The sequence below is a fragment of the Trichomonas vaginalis genome, chromosome IV (genome assembly GCF_026262505.1).
Source record: "Trichomonas vaginalis G3 chromosome IV, whole genome shotgun sequence".
Lineage (NCBI taxonomy): Eukaryota > Parabasalia > Trichomonadida > Trichomonadidae > Trichomonas > Trichomonas vaginalis.
Genome location: NC_067206.1, coordinates 17,219,676 through 17,240,939, shown reverse-complemented (window position 1 = coordinate 17,240,939; position 21,264 = coordinate 17,219,676). Strand labels below are relative to the sequence as shown.

The following is a 21,264-nucleotide window of genomic DNA, read 5'->3' as shown; positions in this document are numbered from 1 at the left end:
TTATAAGTTTCATATCTTTTATGTTCTTAATAACGAATGGTATAGACCTTTCAACTTCATCTTCCTTCGGTGCTGTTCTTTCATATGAAACATTATTGGTATCTTCAATAATGAAACCACAATCACACAAAATTTTATAGGTTCCAATGGTTTCTTTTGATATTTTATCTAACAAATCAAAAACTTTATCAACACCTGTGCATTTATTTAAATAATAATTTGTGTAAATATCATGATCTTCTTTCTTAATCGTATTAGTTGCATATGTCACGTTTTTAAGAGCTTTTTTTGAATTTTTCGGAATCTAAAGGTGGTGAAAGTAATAACAAGGGTATTCTCATTATCAATAAATTGTAACTTATGTTACGAATAAATTTAGTTCCTTCTTCTGAAAGTGTTTCGTCTATGTCACCATCTAATAAATTTTGTGTTGATTCTAAGACATAATTTTATATCTTTCTTCATGAGATTTCTGAACTTCTGATTCTGAAGCTGGGATATTCATTAAACCCACTACTTCATTTTCATTATATTTTTCAACTTCTCTTAATTCCTTAATTTTTTCATCTATTTCATTTCTTAATTGTTCCAATTTCTCAATCTCATCGTTATAATATTCATCTTGTTTAATTTTTTCTTCAAAATATTCAGGAGTGTTTCAAGGCTCTCTGAGCCCAGGTCCTCTGGACCATAAAGAGGAATATTCTCCTGTTTTTCAACTTTTTTGGGATATAAATATCTCATTATAGCCTTTTTAGTAATTGGTCCGTTATATTTAAATTCATTCAACAATCTGGAAAACTCTTTCACATTCTGCATATATGTTGGATAAGAACCGTCTCCAAAATTTTCTAAAATATTTTCTAATTCTGAATTAGTGAACTTTAAAGATTTCAATGAATTAGTTGTTATACTCATTTATTATAAAATATAAATAAAAAAATAAATTTATTTTTAAAATTAAAGTTCAATGTTGATTCTGAGACATGAATTTTTAAAGTTTATTTTTTAAAAAAATTTTTTATCTTTTATTTCATTATGGGCTGAGTGTAAATGTCTTACAATTCTGAAAATTTTTAAATCTTGATTTATTCAAAAACGTAAGAATAAAAACTGTAAGAATCATACATTTATTACTTCATATGTTAAAAAAAATGATACAAAATCGTTCAATATTGTATGAATTCTTACGTTTACAAAAAAAGTCACACAACCCTTCCACATATACTACTAATGATAAACTTCAAAATTTACGAATATAATGAGTGGGAATATAATGCTTATCTATCATAAAACCATATGAAATATCAATTTTTGCTTTACGCCTAATTTTTGACGACAATTAGCAAAAAATGTTAAATGTTAACACTCAGTCCATTTGAATATGAAAAATAAAATTGACTTTGATTAAATGTTTTTATTTATCATGCAATTCTTCTTGCGACCAAAGATTTGAATCAAATTTCAAAAAATAAGATAGCTTAAAAAATAATATACGGTAGTGTTTACTAATAGATGAATAGTATATAAATTCTATTAAAATGGATTTGATCCAAAAAATATATAAAATTTGATCATAAATAAAATCGTTTTAAATTACTTCTTCATTTAAATTATAACAATTATTTTTGGTTTTATATCCACATTACATACTTGGTCTGAAATTCATATACTTTCCTGAGGAGACATTGTAAAAGATACCTAAAAGTCCAAAAAATTAAAATCTGACAGCGAATTTGTCTGATTTTTTTTTGTTATTTTGCTTTATTTCAATATACCTTCATAAGCTTGTCATTAAATTACTATTGTAAGGGATTATATACTTAAGTAATCAAATTATAATTGTTGGAATATACACGAATTAAGGGTGCACACGAGAGGATCATGTAAACTTCAGAATTTAGAACCTTATTTTTAGGCATTATCTTGGCTACCTATTTAGGCTCGAAAAGCAAAAAATATCAAAAAATACAACTTGACTCCATTATGACCCTTTCATGGAGGTAGTTTTTATCCGCTAGTATTTTCCCTTTGAATCTCTTTACAATTCGAAATCAAATTCAAATCTCAGTAGAAGAAAGGAAGAATCGACTTACTACGGTTGTAATACGAATAAATACATATATTTAATTATTTTTATTTACATAATAATTGTTTGAAGCTCATATTCCAACAAATTTTTAAATAAAAACATTAAAATGTTGAAAATGTTCATATATTTTAATAGGTGTTTGGCACTTTATTGAGGAATTACTACATACATAGTCGAACTGAACTTGATATTTTGAAATTTAAATTATTTATCAAAATTAAAATTTAACTTGAAATTTATAATTATTTAGTCATATTTTGCATAATTCTAAGTAGATTTTGTAAAAAATCAAGAAAGAAAAATTTTAACGTGCTTTATTTTTTCTTTTTTATAATAATACATATTATTATATAATTAACATATTCATAATGTTTCACCCTTTCAAAAATATAATCCTCCTCCTCTCAAATAAACGTACATACGGGTGGCCTCTTTTTTCAAAAAATTAAAATTCAAAATTTTGGGCTCAAATATTAGAGATTTTTTCAACCTTCAACGATATATGTTGTCTATATCAGAGCTCCTTTCTTTTTGATACTTAACATTGTTCCTAAATCTTAGCCGTTAAGGCTGTTCTGAAAATATTTTTTTTTCGAAAAAATTCGAAAAAATTCTTAAAATTCAAAAATCCCTTAATTCCTGAGGATTTTGGAAAAAAGTTTTTACATGAACATGTGTATATTATATGAAGTATATTGATAAGGTAAAAATCAAATTTTATTGCATATTCATCGAGAAAATAAACTAACGAATCCCTCAAAATTGAGAGGGTAATCCTCCTCATCTCAAATAAACGTACATACGGGTGCACCCTTAATATATCATACCGAAATGCATCACTAGCAAAAGTGACATTTGGCGCCAATTTTAAATTAGTGGATTTTGTGTTTATTATTTAAAAAATATAATTGATAAAATATAATTAACATTAATAGAATAATATGGATAAGATTTGATAAAAAACAATCATAAATTTTTTTTGGGCGCCATATAGAGAACTATAGTCTGCGAGGTACTGATTCTATCCATGTACCTCGCAGACCATAGTTCTCAGCCAAAATGGCTGAAAATTGCTCACAATTGTTGAAATTGTGAGCAATTTTTAGCCTTTTTGGCTAAGAATTGGAGGGTGTGAGTACTATAGCATGTAATAGTATCTCACACCCTCCAATTCTTCCTATGGCGCCGAAAAATTTTTGGTGAAATCCGACGACATTTCACCAAAAATTTTCGGCGCCATATAGAGAACTATAGTCTGCGAGGTACTGATTCTATCCATGTACCTCGCAGACCATAGTTCTCAGCCAAAATGGCTGAAAATTGCTCACAATTGTTGAAATTGTGAGCAATTTTTAGCCTTTTTGGCTAAGAATTGGAGGGTGTGAGTACTATAGCATGTAATAGTATCTCACACCCTCCAATTCTTCCTATGGCGCCGAAAAATTTTTGGTGAAATCCGACGACATTTCACCAAAAATTTTCGGCACCATATAGAGAACTATAGTCTGCGAGGTACTGATTCTATCCATGTACCTCGCAGACCATAGTTCTCAGCCAAAATGCCTCTAAAATTTGTATACCTATAAACTCAAACTTCAATATATTCGATTTTATTTTTATAATTAATTTAAATATATCCATATAAGGATGTCAATTTGGAAGAAAAGTGAGAAAATTCCTAAAATGCTAAAAATGAATTTTCCAAACCTACTTTTGCATCTCATTTTTTTGATTTGGAAAAAAAATTTGGAGAGAAGAACTCTTCGTTTTTGAATTTTGTCACGATGGTTTTAAAGTATATTAGACACATGTATTGATATTACTATTTTTGTATATTTTGAGAGAAAATCCCTAAAAAGTGAGAAAATCTGAGACGGTTTGAGAAAATATATAAACTATTGAAAATTTGAATTAAACTTCTAATTTGGAAAAAAGAAATTTGGAAAGAAGAAAATTCAAAAATCGAGATTTAGACTCAGTATCAAATGGAGAACAAAATGTTTCTTCATATGAAGGAAAAAATTTTCTTGAGAAGAAATAGAGTTTTTAAAATTTTATTGTATGTAATGAAATAAACAAATATTAAAATTATTTTTTGATAACAAGAAAATTCTCAACAGAAAATATTTGAGACAAAGAAAAAAAGAAAATTGAAAAATATTACTCTCCTTTATATTTCATGAGATTTTCAATTTATTTTCATAAAATTGACAATTTTATACGTTTAGATGAAAATAAGTGATTTTGCTTGAAATAAAAATTATTGTTTGTTTACAGCTATCAAATAGATTTTTGTTGTAAACAGAAATTGATCAAAAGTGACACCTCAGAAAAGCTAAAATATTGAATTTTTGGAACTTTTGATAGAGCACGTTTTTAAATATTAATTAAAGTAAATGTATATTTTGTAAAGATTCTTTTTAATAAAAAAAATAAAATTTTGAAGAAGAACACAAAATCTTCTGAAAAATAATATCATATAAACTCATATTATTTTCTAATATATAACTATTTTATATAAAAATCAAATTCAATGATCTTAAAAGCGAAGGATAAACCTCAAAATTTACGAATCTAATGAGTGGGAATATAATGCTTATCTATCATAAAACCATATGAAATATCAATTTTTGCTTTACGCCTATTTTTTGACGACAATTAGCAAAAATTGATATTTCATATGGTTTTATGATAGATAAGCATTATATTCCCACTCATTAGATTCGTAAATTTTGAGGTTTATCCTTCGCTTTTAAGATCATTGAATTTGATTTTTATATAAAATAGTTATATATTAGAAAATAATATGAGTTTATATGATATTATTTTTCAGAAGATTTCATTCTATATGCCTATGAAAAGTACTCTCAAAACTAACTTTTCCCTAATTATAATTAAATCTAGAATATTGTATTATGCTTAGTATTATTTCATTTTTCTCATTCAATTTAGAATTTACAAATGTCAAAAATTGAGAGTTGTCACTTTTGATGAATTTCTGTTTATTACATTTTTGCTATTTTGATTAAAATTTGTTAATCAAATTAATAATTTTTTTTTCTAAATATCTTAAATATCTGGCTCACTCACTGATACGATGAATTAAACGATAAAAATAATACAAACTCAACTAAGTTTCCTGTCTTTCAACCAAAAAATATTATGCAATTTAAATTAAATTGTTTATTCAAAGATAAAACAAAGATAAAGTAATTATAATTATCATATACTTTATGAATAACTCTCTAATTGGATAAGATTTTCGTACAAATATTTTTATTAATATCGATAAGAATATGTTTACCTACTATCACCATATGTCGATAAACGAGAGTAGAGTGATTTTTATCATCGAAACTTTTTAAAAGCTGTAAGCAGGAAGTAATAATCTTGTTTTTTCTGAGTTAGTTGTAGAACTATTGATGCCCGAGTTATCATTGTGATGCAGAAGGATATCAATGTACTGACTGAAGGATATGAATTGAATTTTATTGAATTTCAATTTGATCAAAATATGTTGAAATGATATGAATGTGTCAACTTCTGTATCATTCTCCTTCACTCCTTCCTTATTCTTTCGAGAACGAAGCTAGCTCAGCTTTCGCTGAGCGAATTGACACTTTTCATGCCCTAAACGTACATACTCTCAAATTTATCGAAAAAATTAATACCACCTAAATTAGTATATTCAAAAAAAATAGTGGGGCTTCCAGGCGCGTTGCGCCCTCTAGCCCATAAGAAATTTTGCCCAAGACCCAAGAGGAGGACCGAACCCCAGCCGACCAGCCGTTGACTTTTTTGTAGAGCACTCAAAATAGTATAACTTTGTCCGGACAAGTAAGGGTCTATCGTCGCTACAGGAAAAGTTACAGGCGTTCCAAGGAAGTATACTTTGAGAAGCCTTTTTCCCCTTATAGAATGAGATAAGACGGTTATTTTACAAAACTGACAACACTTTGACCGAGTAGTTTTTTGTGCTGAACAAAAAGTGTCATATAAACATCTGTCAAAAACCGCTTTTTAACTTCACTTAAAATGCCACGTAAGCTACGTAAGAATATACGTAAGAGGAAGGGAGCATTGAAACATCCAATAGTAAAACTGACACCACAACAACAGTTGCAACAACAAATGATGAATGACCCCACTATGTTGCAACAAATGTCAAGCAACCCTATGCTTTTAAACCGAGTTATTGGTGCACAGAGTGGAGGTTTAAGAGCGGCACTTTTAGCGAAAATGGCAGGCTATGGTGGAGCTGCAGACGGAACAGCTTATAACCCTCAAAGTCAAATGAATTTGAGTTCACTCAAAAATCAAATAACAGATGTCAAAAAGTCAAACATAGACATACAGAAACAAATAAGTGAAAACGAAAAGAAACTAGAATATGACAGACACACAAAGAAACTCAATGAGTTAAACGTAGAGAAAAAGAAGAAAGAAGAACAACTGAAAGAACTAAGTACAGAGGAATATGCGAAAAAAGTGTCAGAAAAAGCAGCAGAAGTAGCAAAAATGGAACAAGATGTTATAAATTTGAAAAACCATACTACTCAATATAAAGTACTGAAAGATGAAGAGATAAAACAAAAAGCCCTGAAGACATATATGGATAGCGATGAGTATAAAAAAGAAGTTGAAGCAAATGTAAAGGCAGAAAAACTTTTACAGTTGCAAAACCAAACCGTACAGTATGAAAACTTAGCACAAGAAAGTAAAAATAACGACGCAGCCATGCAAAAGGCAATGAAAAGCGCAGAATATATAAAAGCTAATAATGACTAGTTAGATGCCCAAGCCAACGCTAAAGCAGCCCAACTTATAGGGTCAATAAGGACAAAAATACAAGCGGATGAAGACAGTTCAAATGAAGCTTTAATGAATGCTGACTTTAAGAATGCCTTCGAAGCTCTTCATAGTAAGGTGAAACTAGTGAACGACTTCTCATCTGGAAAGAAACTGAAGTCTGAAGGTTTCGACAAAGAGTTAAGAGAAGTAGCACAAAATATGACGAAAATAACAGATGCAGCAACGAGACAGGCAGTTCAAAGTGCCTATGACGCCGTTAGAGCAACTGTTGTGGAAAGTCAAGAAAAAGAGTTACAACAGACCAAAACAGACCTAGTAAATGCTTTCTTAAGAACGAAAAGTCAGGTAGGACATTATGCTGCAGATGGAACATATGTGCCAGCTGGTGGAACTTATATACCACCAAACCCTCCAAGAGAAGCACCTGCACCAGGACTACCTAAACATTTACATCGTCACATGGACACAGACACAGGCATGCACCAAAACCAACACAACAACCAACAGTTCAAAATCCAGCACCACAACAACAACCAACAGTTCAAAATCCAGCACAGCAACCAACAGTTCAAAACCCTGCACCTGCACCACAACCAAAACCAGCACAACAACCACCTCCACAACCAGCACAGCAACCAACAGTTCAAAACCCTGCACAGCAACCACAAACAGAGCAAAGACACAAAAGAAGTAGAGAACAAGGAAACCAAGAATTCTTAAAAATGCTTAAGGAAGATTATGGTTACCCAGATACTCTTGACTTTAGTGACAGATATAAAGAAGCTATTAGAAAGTTCAAGGAAGGAAATACTGACCCGAACCTATTTAGCTTTATGGCTCAGCATAAAATCGGATATAATCTCAAACCTGGAAAATACAAGCTCGCTAAGGGATATGATTTAATAGCATATCATCCAAATGACATGAATGAATTTACTCCGAGATATTTGGTGTCAGAGATAAATGATAATTCAACTCTCTTCATGAAACGCGTAAAAAATAGAGACGGAACGAAAGAAGAAAGGTTTATGAGTCCGGATGACTTAGATAGGGAACTTGTTAAAAACGGTCTCGGAATATATGAAATGCCACCAGATGAGGTACAAGAAACTCCACAGGAAGAAGTTCAGATACAACCAGACATGGAAGAAATAGTTCAGCAACAACAGCTAGAAGAGCCTGAAGGAAACGAACAAGTCCCTCCTTTGGAAACTAACTTTACAGAACTAGATGAAGATTTGGAACAGCCGAAAAATCTTGACCCTCAACAAGAGTATGCGGAGAATATGGAATCTTTCCAAGAGTCTAAGAAAAATTCGGCTGACATAGTAGAAGAATATCGAAAAATGTTCGCCGACATACAAAAGACTCCAACATCAGATGAAAATATTCAGCATAGAATGGAAGTACTGAAAGAAAATGTACGCAAATACAATAATCCTTTTTACTTACGACCATATAACGTTCAATCTTTGGCTGAACTCGGTGAAAATAAAAGGTTAAATTTCAACAAAACATATAGAAATGAAACATTGTTTAAAGTTCATTCAGAACCTAACCAATATGGAAACAAACCTACTTTTGTTTCTGCAGACTATGGAACTACAATGAAATGGGGTCATAAAGCTAATCCGGATAGGTGGTTCATAAACTTACAACCTCAATTCCAAGAAGTTGTAGACGCAATGGAAGTGAATGGTGAACCAGATATAACGGGTATTTTCAGCGCAGCTTTAATGCCATTGAAAGATATGAAAGATGCAGATATTTTGGACCAGTATGAAATGAACATGGCTGAGGGAAATATAACACCTGACGTTCTAGAACATTTATCTCAAAGAACTACACAGAACCATAGAGATGGTATATTTGGTGAAGAGTTTAGAAAGAAAGTTAGGGAGAGAGAAGGAAGAGAACCTATTGTACATGACCTTGCAAACGAAAGTTTGCAAAATGTCATAAAAACTTACTTTGCAGACAATGAACTGAGAAGGGATGAATATTTAAGAAAACTCAAATGGACAGTACCAAATGAAATGTTAGTATTGAAAAACATGTTCCTTGACAAAATAAAAACCAACTACAGAAATAAATGACGCAAGACTGAAACATTGGGTAAAAGCTTTCCCATTCACAAAAGATATTATTGGTACATGGAAAGAAAACCAGAATGGCTACAAAAACATATATTTGGAAACGAGCTTATTCCATATGGACAAGCTCTGTTTGAAGAGCTTGAACCGGAAACTCAGGAAAGAGTCATGCAAACAATAAGCGAAGACTCAAATACAAACTATGACAAAATCTTTCTAGGATATAGGTTACCTGAGATGGGCGACCAGAGCCCAAAGGCAAAAAGGACATGGGAAATTTACAACATACTAGGTGAACATGAGGCAAAGATGCTAACAACTTGAAGCAGAGGGCAAGTTACCAAAAGCGACACCAAAGAAGAAGAGAAGAGTAGAACAAAGTGAAAGTAGTGAAGAAGTAACTTCATCTAGTGAAAGTAGTGGCAATGAAGGAAAAAGAGTTAAAGATTCAGTTAAAAACTCAGTCAGGAAGAAAGTAAAGCTTGGTCCGAGTGGGTTCTATTATGACATATAAATCCAACTATTCTATATTTTTACCCATATGAAATGTACGCCGCTCAGAATATAACGCCAACAGTTTTGGATGCCATGAACGGAAATGTTTCCGAATGGTATAACGAATGCGACAATGCCATTAGAAGGTCAGAAATAGTTCCGGAACTTACGAATATACAACTGCTGTTTCTTATGGAAACGTAGGTGAGTTTGGAGAAGGTTCTTCAACAACAGTAGATATTGCTTGCGACAGGTTTCATATTATTTCTATTGACAACTCATTCTTATACGTGGAACAAGACATTGAAATAAAACCTTCTGCCAAGTTGTCTGACAAGAAAGGTTGCAATGGAATTTTCTATGTCGGATACCAATATGCTCCAGAAGTTTTCATGGGATATAAGATATATTCTAACTCTGACTTAGTTCAAACAGTAACATGGGCAAACTATGAATGGTTCGCTTTGAGAAACTCAGTACAACCACAAGCTAGAGAACAAACAGACCAGTATGCAACTATTGAGAAAATAAGAAGACTTGACCCTAACGTTCCAGGAGTTTATGTTAACCTTTCTGGTTCAGATGGAACTGCTGCCACTAAAGTAAAACTGAAACTTAGAGTTCCTTTGTCATCTTTCCTCATCTTCAGGTTTTTAAGATACTTGCCAAACTGGCAGGAAAAATTTCTATCGAACTTACTCCAAGCAAAAATAACTTAGTCATTGCACCAACACAAGACCCATTCACTATTACAGACGTAAAGGGAACAAATCAAACGTCATTCGCCGAATTTTGCAAAGACAAAGTTGACTTAGACTTTGGTTTCTCAAACTCAACAATGAAGTAAACTATTATTTCAATGCTGCTGGAATGCTTGGGACCCAGTTAAGTTCACATGCGAACAGTTTGAATGCAAGAGAATAGAAAGCAGACTTGCAGTCTATATGTTGGACCCAGATATTTCAAATGCTTTAGCTGCCAAATATATTGCAGTTCCACTTATGTTCCCTATACACCAAATATCTGTCAAAGACTTTGCAGGTGAAGTTGGAAACCAAAATCCAGGAGCCGCAGGTGCAAGAACAGATATTGCTTTAACAACTGCAATGAAACATGCAGATACTATGTTTGTACTGTTCAGACGAACTATAAATGACTATTCTTGTTTCTACAACCCTGGTATTAAATATCATATAAACATAGATGGCAAATATTATCCAAGAGAAGAATATTCTACAGTTGAGGATATGAGGTCATACAACTTGACATTAGATGCTATGAACTTTAACAACAACTTCACAACAACCATTAACCCTGAAATGCAAAGTTCTATTATGCCATATGTGAAAGTATGGACTCATACAGGAGGTCAAAAAACTCAATATACAAATGGAGACCGTTCAAACTTTTGGCTTGGCATTCCATTTGCTGACTCAGAAGACTTTATGGGTGGTATTTCAACTGTTGGTACAGTTCAAATACAATATACTGGTGACAGAGACGGTCCAGATGAATTGAAAGCAAAGAAGTTTACAAAACCAATAGCACTTTTCACGGAAGATGCTCTTTTGAAGATTCGTTCGATGAAACCTGCTGGGGCTCCTCAGATTGGCATAACGACAGCTTCCATCGAGCAGATTTTGGCAGCAGGTCAGTAAGTTGTTCTTGAACTGACTTCTCTCCGTCAAATATTGACAGTACGCCAGTTTTGACATAATATTGTATTATAAACTTTCCTTTAGTAATATCGTCAGTTTTGAAGTTATATTTTTGTCTGCTTCAAGAACTTTCACCATTTCAGTTATACCAACTTTCTTTGCTTTATGAAAATATTTTGGTTCAGCAAAGACTGCTATTCTATAACATTTTCCATTGTTTGTGTAAAGAACTATTCTGTCAATGTATTTGTATTGTTTGTGAGTATAAACTTTGTTCTGCTTCAATTCAATAAGATATCCGAATACGTCCATCTTTTTATTCTAAGTAAAATGTCATTTCCGAAAAATAGAAGCGTAAGTGTTTCAAAAGGTTTAATGGCGGTGGCAGATGTGAAGTTAAATTCACCAACTCAAACAAACAGTCAAAGTGTTGTTGTCAATGTCAAAGACAGAGATGTTGAAGTGGGGAAACCATACGAAGACGAAGATGGTATAACAATTGTTCCTGTAAAAGAACCAACATATCCTGAAGTTAACAGAGACTTAAGTTCTGTTGCAGATATTCGAAACGACTACCAACAACTGAAAGACAAACTTCAAACTCAGGAGAAGATTTGTCAAGCTTTAAGTATAATGTTAAACTTGGTCGAACACAACCCTGTAAAAGTGAACTCATATGTCATTGCACCTCATGAAGTTTTGAAAGAACTATTGAAACTTTTGACAGAGGCAGACGATATAAACATCAAAGAAATAGAACCCGACATTAGTTGCTGTGGTGTTTCATATAATGCCATTGACAAGATATACGTTATGAAAGGAGGTGAAACGTTGAACTTAAAATATAGTTTCCCAGACGTTATCAAAATATTTGACGACCACAACATTTCATTAAAATTTATTTGCTAAGTAAATGGCAGAAGACATAATGGTTTATACTATTACGACTAAAAACCCTGAGTCATATAATTCTATAACAACAAACTTACAAAGTCCTCAAGGACGATATTGTAAACTAACCTTAAACACAATGACGACTAAAGCCTGTTTTGCTCTTTTGACACCAGAAGACTTTATTGTTGTGAATGGTAAAAAATACTCCTTTGAAGATACTTACTCAGATATACCACCAACAGGTTTTGTTGACTTATTTAATACTTTAAGTACGGGTGTAACATGTGCTGCAACTAGAGCAGGTTTCATTATGTTTGGATGTCCGACTGAGTTTACTATAAACGATATGAGCTATAATACAAAACTTATTTCTGGTTTTTACTACCAACAGTTTCCTATAAAGGAAAAGGTGTCATACAAGGAATGTCTATTCCATTGACATTAAGCACACCAATCTTATATATTGTTTCAAACTTAGGTTCAAAGTGTTATTCGAATGTCGACAGAAACTATTATGACCAAAAGATACTTATGTATATAAACAATACTTTCTCTGCTGGTTTGCCTATTGTTCATTTGAATGCAGAATTTTCAACCTTAGTGAACTCAAACACTTTGGCAAGTATAACGTTGACATTAGTTGACGCAAACTTTGTTCCTGTAAAACTTTTATGTCCTATGTATTTGTCAATGACGGCAGAAAGTTTCGAATTGGAAGATGCAACTGGTGAAAGTATTGTATTACAAGAACAACTTCAACAACAAATAGCTCAAGAACAACAAATGCAACAAATGGAACAACAAAGTCAAGAATAAAAAAAATATTATTTTTTTATTTTTATAAAAATGTACAGAATAGATGTTTCAGATTTTTATGACTTCCAAGCATTCAGAAATATGTGTCCATTTAGAGACTATAACAAAGCAGTCGAGAATTTGAAACGTTTAGTCATTTATGTTGACTCTGCCCCAGAATGTTATGTCATGAAAGAATGGGATGTTGTCTTTAACAAACCAAGAGCAACAATAGTGTCTGAACAAGAATGTAGACAGAAACTTAAGAAAATAAAAGTCGTACAAGTTGGCATGAAGATGTTAGATGCTTGGGATATCTTATTGTCAAAGTTAGAAGATTTTTCAGTTCGAGGTATAAAGTTCTATACACCTTCTCCAAACTTCTATTCTATCTTCACTGGATATAAATATGAACAAGTAGAATGGAAAGAAAATATTATAGAAGCTTGGTTAGACCATGTCAAAGAAATTATATGCAATGGAAACGAAAAGGTTTATGAGTATATCTTATGTTGGTTTGCAAACATCTTACAACATCCAAGTGCTAAAAATGAAACTGCTCTCATTATAATTGGAAAACAAGGAACTGGTAAGAATACTTTCTTTACAGATATTTTGTGCAAACTGTTAGAAGGTTATTCGAATCCGAATATGACAAACTTAGAAAACATCTGTGGCAAGTTTAACTCCTCAATAGAGAATATGAAACTTATAGTTTGCAATGAACTTCAAAGTATAGATACAACAAAAGTTTTGAACTCAGATGCTTTGAAGAGTCTTATAACAGACAAAGTTGGAGTTGTTGAAAGAAAGTATAAAGACCAAAGAGTTTGTGAAAATGTTGCAAACTTCATTATGGTTTCAAACAATGCTGTTCCGATGAAGTTAGAAAGTTCTGACAGAAGATATGTAGTTGTCAGAACGTCAGATTCTCATATGCAAGATACAGAATATTTTGACGACTTAGCAGAAACTTTGACATCTGACTTTTACAACCACTTGTTCTCATATTTCATGACATTAGATATTTCTAAGTTCAATCCAAGACAAATTCCACATACTGAAGAGAGACAAACATTGTTAGAAGCAAACAAGAGTGTATATGAACTGTTCATAGAAAAAAGCGACTTTGAGTGTTTAGATGAAAAGTCTTTATATGATGAATATAAACAATATTGTCAAGAATAGGTTTATATGGCAGCTTCTAAACGTACATTCTTGGCAAATGTCAAAAGTCTTTTAGACGTACAGAATGGTGTATATACAAAGAAAAATTTTTCTGAGTAAATTTAAAAAAAAATATTTTTTATCCGATAGAAAAGATGACGAAATTCATCTCAGTAAACAAGTACATGTCAGGACTTAAAGAAGAACTAGACCCATTCACATATTTGAATGTTTACTTCTACCATTTTGAAAAGTCTTCATTCAGCAAAGTTTGGAACATCGAACCAGTTAAGTTTGCTATTGTGACTAAAAATTGCGAAATTTGAAGACTTAGACATAGAAGGTTTGTTAGCAGTCAAAGAAAGTTTTGACAGAAGGTTCTCAAACTTAAAGAAGGCAAAGCATACAAACTTGTTATACTTATGAACCAAAGAAGACAGACGACTATGAATATTATGAGTCTAAAGTTGTAGAAGTTCAAGGTAAATTGGGTAAAAAGATTTTAGAGTCTAAGCCAGTGTTTACTCCTAAAGAGGAAGAGAACATTGACATTGACCCAGAAATGTTCTAAAAATAAAATTTTATTTTTACATGTCAAATTTCTTTTTCTCTGGAACTGGTTCAGGTTCTTTCTTCTCTTCTTCTACTTTCTTTTCTTTCTTTTCTCTCTTCTTCTTTTCTGGTGGAGTTATGTCAAATTTGGCGCAACTATATTTATGTAAAAGTTCTTTGTCCTTTAATAGCTCATCTATTCTGTTTTCTATTTCATCTTCAAGAACAGCGCATGTGTCTTCTTTGCATTCTAAGAACTTTTGTTGGACTTCATCTTTCCAATCGGCGTCATCTCTGTCAACAAGTCTGTCATTGACAAATTTTAAGACTGCTCTTTGTAATGTTTTATGGTTCTTGTCATATTCCCAGAAACAGAACTTTAGAACAAATTCACCTTTCTTGTTGACACAATGTAAGATTTTATGGTCGACAGATGTTTTGCTGTCAAAAAGTTTGTCTCGAATATAGATAGCGAAATCGCTAGACATTTTCTAAAAGATAAAAATTTTAATTTTTCTAAAAATATGTTAGAAAAAAAGTTTGCTGACATTGACAAAAAATTTGAGAATGTTTTAAACAAGAACAAGAGGAAGTTAGAAAATGCTCAGATAAAGCCTATACATGACAAGTTCTTATTTGCTCAGAATGGTATAACAGGTCTAATTGCACCACCTGGGTCTGGTAAGACTTTCACTTATCTTAAAATGGCTGCACAACAACAAGAACCAGATGAGAAGACCCATTCTATGAGTTGGTTGTTATTTGTTCGACTTCTGGTCAATTTGACCAAACCGTCAATTCGTTCAAGATATTATAAAGAAGTCTAAGTTAGTATGTATAAAGGATACTGAGTTGTTAGATTGGATAAAGAAGTACCAAAGAAGAGTTTTTGAAGTATAATGCTATAAATGAGTATATAAATTCTAAGTTCAAAGACCCAAATGAGGAAATGCAGAGAATATTAGAGAAGAAACACTTCAGAACAAACAGAAAGAGATAGAATACATTTCGAAGAAATTGCAATCTTACGATTGGAAGACTTACCCTCATAGATGTCTTCTTATCTTAGATGTTCGCCTCTCATCCTTTGTTAAAGAATAGAGAACAAATATGTGTCGAATTCTTAAGAAGCTCAGACACTTTAACATCTCAGTTGTCATTTGTGTACAGACAGCAAAGAGTTTAAGTAAGGATGTTAAAAGAATACTTACTGACATTATACTTTTCCCCGGATTGTCCGAAGACGATTTCATGGAACTTATGAAAGAGTCCATGGCAGGTAAGTTTGACAGACATGAACTATGGGAGAAGTACAAAGTCAGACAAGACCCTCATACTTCTTTCAGAATTCATATCTACGCGAACAAAGTTCAAATTGTAAAAGTCAATAAAAATATAATGGTTCATCTCCCTACTTGTTTGAAGTTGTCAAAATACTCTGTTATTTTTTCTTTCAGTAGCGGTAAGTCTTCTTTGAAGGTAAGTATTGTACAACCTTTCATATCATAGTGTGTTTGAGGTAACGTATCTTGAACTATTTGTTTCACATCTTCATTTGGGGTCATTGAAATCGGTAAGTTTTCGCGATAGAACCAATTTCTGTCAGATTTGTAAATCTTAGCAAGGTCGTAAAAGCTTTTGTTGTTTCTTCTGACTAAATGCAACATAACCATATCTTTATCTTCTTCATTTTCCATCTCTTCAGTATAAATCATATACTTATAGTTCTTTTCCTTACCTTTTGGTACGAACGTGGTATTCTTTTCTGAATGCTTTTGTCTTTTGCTTCAAGCTTGTTTTCCATCTCTTCACGTTCTTGTCTATGAATTTCGTCAAGAAGTCTGTAAATATACCAAGCATAACGAGGCGAAGCCCACATTGCAACAGCATTTACAAGAAGTCTATGTACATAAACCTCTCAAACCGTTTGGCAATTTTTCACGATTTTCATAGAGTTTTGGCGACTGGGGTTTTTTATCTACTCGCTGTTCTTCACTGTTTTCAGAAAAAAGTATGTCTCGCTGTGCTTCGCTCAAAAGTTCTTGTGTGCTTTGGTTCCTAAACCAGTCTTTAGGAAGCTTAGTATCTGGAGCATAACATGCTGTCAAAATACTTTGCATTTGGTACATATCGTCTTTGACCGAACGAATGAGACGGAGTTGTTTGTTAAACTGAACCCACTCATATTCTTCATTTATAGCTTCATGGACTATAACTGTTGTTTGTGTTCTCTGTTGTTGACATATCTGTCTTTACATACAAAATAAAAAAATTTGTTAGAAAAAAATTAGCGTTATTTTCTGACTTTCACAAAGACCAAAAATAAACGCTTTACATGTATTTTTCAGCAACTTCGTCAATATAATTTTATAGCTTTATCTATTCATCTACTTCAAACGTTTCTTTACCTTTTATGGGAGCACCATACATTTCTCAACTTTTCAAGTAGTTCTGTTTCTGCAGCTCTCATATCATTAACAAACACAACCTTGACTCTATTGACTGTACTGTCATATCTTTGAGTTATATTATATGTTCTTCCTATCTTATATCTCTTTGTATTGAAGTCCTTCGGTTTCTGAACGATGTAAAGTAAGCCTTCACTGCAACGTTCCGTATCGAATGAACCATATGTTATGAAGTTATATCCAACAACTGGGTCTAACCATAACAAAACTATTGTATAAGACTTTTGTCGATGAGATATGCTGCAGTTCCATAGAATCTTACCGATATCATAAGCTCAGGATTTCTTGTCAAAATTTTCTGAGTTGAAGCATTTCTAACCCAGTGGTTTGTTTTCTTTTCAGATGGAGATATATATGTCTGACAAAGAATATTTGTTGTATTTCTTTGAGTATCTTACGTTTAAATCACCTATTCTAACCACTTTGGTGTCATTGTCTATCTTTCTAACTGTTTCAAACTCAATGTTTGACATATCTGTCTTTACATACAAAATAAAAAAATAAATAAAAATAAAACTAACTTTATTTTTTCTATCTTAAGGAAATTCATGAAATTTGGTCATTTTTCAGCAAAAATATATTTTAGGTGAAGAGGTGAGATTTCACCTCTTTTTTCACCTAATTTTTCACCTCTTTTTTCACAAGCGTTTTACATGAATTGTACGATGTATATTTGAAATCCTAAACAGTTTTGTAGCTTCTATTTCTTCTTTTAGTACATCGAATGTTTTAACAATGCCGAAAGTTTCTTTATACTTCTTCTTGACATCAGATAGAAGGAAATCGTCAGCAGTTGGATAGTTTTTGTTCAGAAATTCTAACATGTCCATTTTATTTTCTGCTGGCTTTTCTGCTTCTTTCTTTAAGTCTGCATAGTCGTTTCGCATTCTTTCTATCTCTTTGACGGAGTAGTTATATTTCCTCATTGCTGCTTTACATTTAGAACATTGCGGGTTCATTTTTGCGTTATATTCTGAAACCTTACCTGCTAAAACAACCAAGGCGTCAATGGTTTTCTTTAAATCTGAAGCAGTTGGTTTTATCTGTTCATGCCATACCTTACCTCTTCTATCTTTATCTCTTATCTGCCATACACATTTTGCAGCTAATGAAACAAAGTTGTCGTATGTCTTAAACTCCCCAGATTTATATATGTCAGAGATGTTCTTATATAACATGTCGCAATCTTTGTCCATAACTTTATGGTTGCAATGAAAACCAAGGAATTCATAGTTTACCTTACGAATGAACTTCTTTATTTCTACTGAGTCAGTTGCTTTGACTTCAATTTCATCGAATTCAGGAATAGTGAGCTTTTGTTGTTGGATTTCAGGTAGTTTAGGCAAATGGTCAATAATGTCCTGCATTTCATAAAGATACTGTTCATTTGTTTCATCTTTCGCACTACAGTCTAAATTACTTGTTAAAAGTTCTTGCTTTATTCTTTGTATTTCTGTTTCAAAAGTATATGAAGAAGGAATGAAGCTTTTGATTTCTACTAACATAGATGTTGGATTCATGACTAACGAGTTTGGTGCTGTTGTTTGAATTGTTGTTGTGCCGATTGTTGACATTTCTGTTCTTTTATACAAAATAAAAAAATAAATAAAAATAAAACTAACTTTATTTTTTCTATCTTAAGGAAATTCATGAAAATTCAAGAGGGTGAAAAATGAGGTGAAAAAAGAGGTGAAATCTCACCTCTTCACCTAAATTATATTTTTTCTGAATTCAGCAACAAAATGAACGAGGTCAGGATGTATGTAAATACATTTGAATTCATTCATAACACCCTTTGTAAGCTCATAAAATGCTTGTTTTGAGGTCGAGCCACTTTTGGCTCCACCGTATTCTTTCAACCAAAACTCAAGAATTTCCTGCATGAATTTTGTATAAAAAGCAACCGCCGGAATTCAGACTGTTGCTATATTCTTCACAAAATGCCTTATAATACTCTTCCCAGGACTTATTTTCCAACAACTTTCTAAAGTCTTTCCTAAACTGACTGACTGACTGACGGCACAAAGTGGCTTAACGAAAACATTAATATATAAAATTCATGAAAATTCAAGAGGGTGAAAAAACAGGTGAAAAAAGAGGTGAAATCTCACCTCTTCACCTAAATTATATTTTTTGGTCCGGGAACAACTTTCTCTCAATTGGAGCTGTAGCATACTCTTTGCGTAAGCGGTTCAGACCTTCTTCGAATTCTTGGTCTCTCTTGGACTGAGATTGGAATTGCTGGGGTGGAGCTTGCTGGAACATCCAAGGGTTGGGGCAGTAAGGCATAGGCTGAGGAGGGTAGTTCGGGAAGCCTTGTGGTGGGTAGTAACCTTGAGGTGGAAATTGGTAGTAATTCGGAGGTACTTGCTGGAACTGAGGTTGCTGAGGAGACTGTTGTGGTTCTTTAGGTTCCTCTGGTTTGGGAATGGACTCGGTTGGAGGTACGTCGGACATTCGTTTGTGTCCTGTCGGACCACAACGATAAAAATCTCTGCTACTAGCAGTACTTTTACTGACAGTAGCAGTACTTTTTCTGACAGTAGCAGTACTTTTACTGACAGTAGCAGTACTTTTTCTGACAGTAGCAGTACTTTTTCTGACAGTAGCAGTACTTTTACTGACAGTAGCAGTACTTTATGTTCGAAAACCCTCTCAAATTTTCCTTTTTACTGACAGTAGCAGTAGTTTTTCTGCTCCTAGCAGTACTTTTACTGACAGTAGCAGTACTTTTACTGACAGTAGCAGTACTTTTTCTGACAGTACCAGTACTTTTTCTGACAGTAGCAATGGTCGAGGTCGAACCTACCGACGAGGCAATTTACCTAATTGAAATTAACGAGCTTGTTAAAGACTTCCTCAGGCAGAATGTAAAAGGCAAGCTTGTTAACGGTTGGATAACGGGAAGGGCTGCCTTGAATCTCGAGACTTCGACTGGAATTCCAATTCAAATACCAGACGGGACAGCCTACGACGACATAAAGCAAGCAAAGAAGGAAGCCATTATAAAGTTCTTTGCCAAGCGTCCTTGGATACTACTTCCAAACAGAGAGAACCCTTTCCCAAGAATGAACCAAATTCTCAAGGGTCTCCTTCACTTCTCTGGTCAACCATTCTACATAACCTGTGAAGGCGACATTCAGCCAGTTCAGTAAACATCTCATTTTAACTCACTTTTTTTATGTTTTTTGTGAAAGTGTCAAAAATAAATTGTTTTCATGAGTTTTCTACGATGTTAGAAAAAATGTTATTTTCTAATATCTTCACATTCAATACTTTTTCAGCACTTTTTCGTAGTTATATATGAAAGACAATTCGAGATAAAAGTCATAGTACAATGGAATTAATATGTTGCACACCATTTGTTGTGAACCAAACTTGAAAGTCAGAGAAACTGTTACTAGATGGTTCGTAGAATTTAGAAGCAAAGTCATAAAAGTCCTTACCAATACATAGAAAACTATTGTTGCTTGAACTGAAACTTGCATGACACATAACATTTTGAGGGTCAAACACGTTTCTATAAACTGTCAAATCTGCTGGTGGAAGTATAAATTTAAATGGACCATCTGGTGGTAATGGTTCGTTCTGGTTTAGTAACCGAAGAAATTGTGCCCAAGAACGTTTGTCTACTTTCCAAAATAAAAACTCTGTATCTCTTGGAGGGTTAATTTCAATCTTTTGAAATGAAACGGTGGAGTTCATCTTGTCATATTCTAGTTTCAGATAGTATGTTCCATTTAGTAAAGAGTCGTATTTTTTTGAAATTCCCAATAATATTTGTTCATTTGAGTTTGAAAGTCATTTAGAGTTTTCTCAAGACTTTCGTCTGAACGAACTGTAAAGATTCTCATTTCGTCAAATTTGTCTATTAGACCATCAGAACCTTTATACTGCCCATGAAAATATACTGCGAACATAAATGCGTTAGTTCTATTTGAAAACAAAACTCTTCTAAATCCTATTGCCTTTGCATCTGAAGGACTTTGAAGCCAACGAATTGGATAGTCAAACCTGTATGCTCGGGATGAAATTTCTTCATCTGAAATAGTCCTACCAGCATTTGTAAAGATATAGTCTAACGGTTTTGTATCTGCTACTTTTGTTCTTTGTTTTTCAACCTGAAGCATTTAATATATGTAAAAATATATTGTTTTAAAATGGTATGCCATTTCATATTTCTCATCTAACAAACAAGTTTCCCAACGGTCTTCTCCAACAAACTCATCGTACATTTC

General features: G+C 32.8%; 9 protein-coding genes and 4 pseudogenes across 13 annotated transcripts, besides 7 other annotated features; 7 read left to right on the top strand and 6 right to left on the bottom strand.

Moving 5' to 3' along the window:
• Window positions 1-951: part of a mobile genetic element that runs on past the window's edge.
• On the bottom strand, window positions 268-918 carry TVAGG3_0112000 (annotated as a pseudogene). Its single transcript has one exon. A coding segment is annotated over exon 1 (651 nt).
• A 914-nt stretch (window positions 952-1,865) lies between the features above and the next one.
• Window positions 1,866-2,905: a mobile genetic element.
• A 1,480-nt stretch (window positions 2,906-4,385) lies between these two features.
• Window positions 4,386-4,423: a mobile genetic element.
• Window positions 4,386-4,423: a terminal%2Cinverted (terminal inverted repeat of Banshee-A3 transposon ID:TVAGG3_0111970).
• A 640-nt stretch (window positions 4,424-5,063) lies between these two features.
• Window positions 5,064-5,100: a mobile genetic element.
• Window positions 5,064-5,100: a terminal%2Cinverted (terminal inverted repeat of Banshee-A3 transposon ID:TVAGG3_0111960).
• A 745-nt stretch (window positions 5,101-5,845) lies between these two features.
• TVAGG3_0111950 (protein of unknown function, DUF4106 family) lies at window positions 5,846-6,758 on the top strand (the record flags this gene model as incomplete). Its single annotated transcript, XM_051223200.1, has 1 exon — window positions 6,128-6,758. A coding segment is annotated over one exon (631 nt), but the record flags the coding sequence as incomplete, so codon positions are not given.
• Window positions 6,759-7,292: 534 nt separating this feature from the next.
• Window positions 7,293-7,623, top strand: TVAGG3_0111940 (annotated as a pseudogene). The gene has a single exon. A coding segment is annotated over exon 1 (331 nt).
• An 831-nt stretch (window positions 7,624-8,454) lies between these two features.
• Window positions 8,455-21,264: part of a mobile genetic element that runs on past the window's edge.
• On the top strand, window positions 9,097-9,511 carry TVAGG3_0111930 (annotated as a pseudogene). The gene has a single exon. A coding segment is annotated over exon 1 (415 nt).
• Window positions 10,494-11,150, top strand: TVAGG3_0111920 (protein of unknown function, DUF4106 family; the record flags this gene model as incomplete). The annotated part of the gene is made up of 1 exon (XM_051223199.1): window positions 10,494-11,150. The coding sequence occupies one exon, from the start codon at window positions 10,494-10,496 to the stop codon at window positions 11,148-11,150; it is 657 nt and encodes a 218-aa protein (XP_051108185.1).
• Window positions 11,481-11,930, top strand: TVAGG3_0111910 (protein of unknown function, DUF4106 family; the record flags this gene model as incomplete). The annotated part of the gene is made up of 1 exon (XM_051223198.1): window positions 11,481-11,930. A coding segment is annotated over one exon (450 nt), but the record flags the coding sequence as incomplete, so codon positions are not given.
• TVAGG3_0111900 (uncharacterized protein) lies at window positions 12,064-12,325 on the top strand (the record flags this gene model as incomplete). The annotated part of the gene is made up of 1 exon (XM_051223197.1): window positions 12,064-12,325. A coding segment is annotated over one exon (262 nt), but the record flags the coding sequence as incomplete, so codon positions are not given.
• TVAGG3_0111890 (uncharacterized protein) lies at window positions 12,891-13,722 on the top strand (the record flags this gene model as incomplete). The annotated part of the gene is made up of 1 exon (XM_051223196.1): window positions 12,891-13,722. A coding segment is annotated over one exon (832 nt), but the record flags the coding sequence as incomplete, so codon positions are not given.
• On the bottom strand, window positions 14,594-15,046 carry TVAGG3_0111880 (uncharacterized protein; the record flags this gene model as incomplete). Its single annotated transcript, XM_051223195.1, has 1 exon — window positions 14,594-15,046. The coding sequence occupies one exon, from the start codon at window positions 15,044-15,046 to the stop codon at window positions 14,594-14,596; it is 453 nt and encodes a 150-aa protein (XP_051108181.1).
• Window positions 15,966-16,687, bottom strand: TVAGG3_0111870 (annotated as a pseudogene). The gene has a single exon. A coding segment is annotated over exon 1 (722 nt).
• On the bottom strand, window positions 17,665-18,600 carry TVAGG3_0111860 (organellar and viral DNA polymerase type B; the record flags this gene model as incomplete). The annotated part of the gene is made up of 1 exon (XM_051223194.1): window positions 17,665-18,600. The coding sequence occupies one exon, from the start codon at window positions 18,598-18,600 to the stop codon at window positions 17,665-17,667; it is 936 nt and encodes a 311-aa protein (XP_051108180.1).
• On the bottom strand, window positions 19,151-19,483 carry TVAGG3_0111850 (uncharacterized protein; the record flags this gene model as incomplete). The annotated part of the gene is made up of 1 exon (XM_051223193.1): window positions 19,151-19,483. The coding sequence occupies one exon, from the start codon at window positions 19,481-19,483 to the stop codon at window positions 19,151-19,153; it is 333 nt and encodes a 110-aa protein (XP_051108179.1).
• On the bottom strand, window positions 20,767-21,156 carry TVAGG3_0111840 (uncharacterized protein; the record flags this gene model as incomplete). The annotated part of the gene is made up of 1 exon (XM_051223192.1): window positions 20,767-21,156. The coding sequence occupies one exon, from the start codon at window positions 21,154-21,156 to the stop codon at window positions 20,767-20,769; it is 390 nt and encodes a 129-aa protein (XP_051108178.1).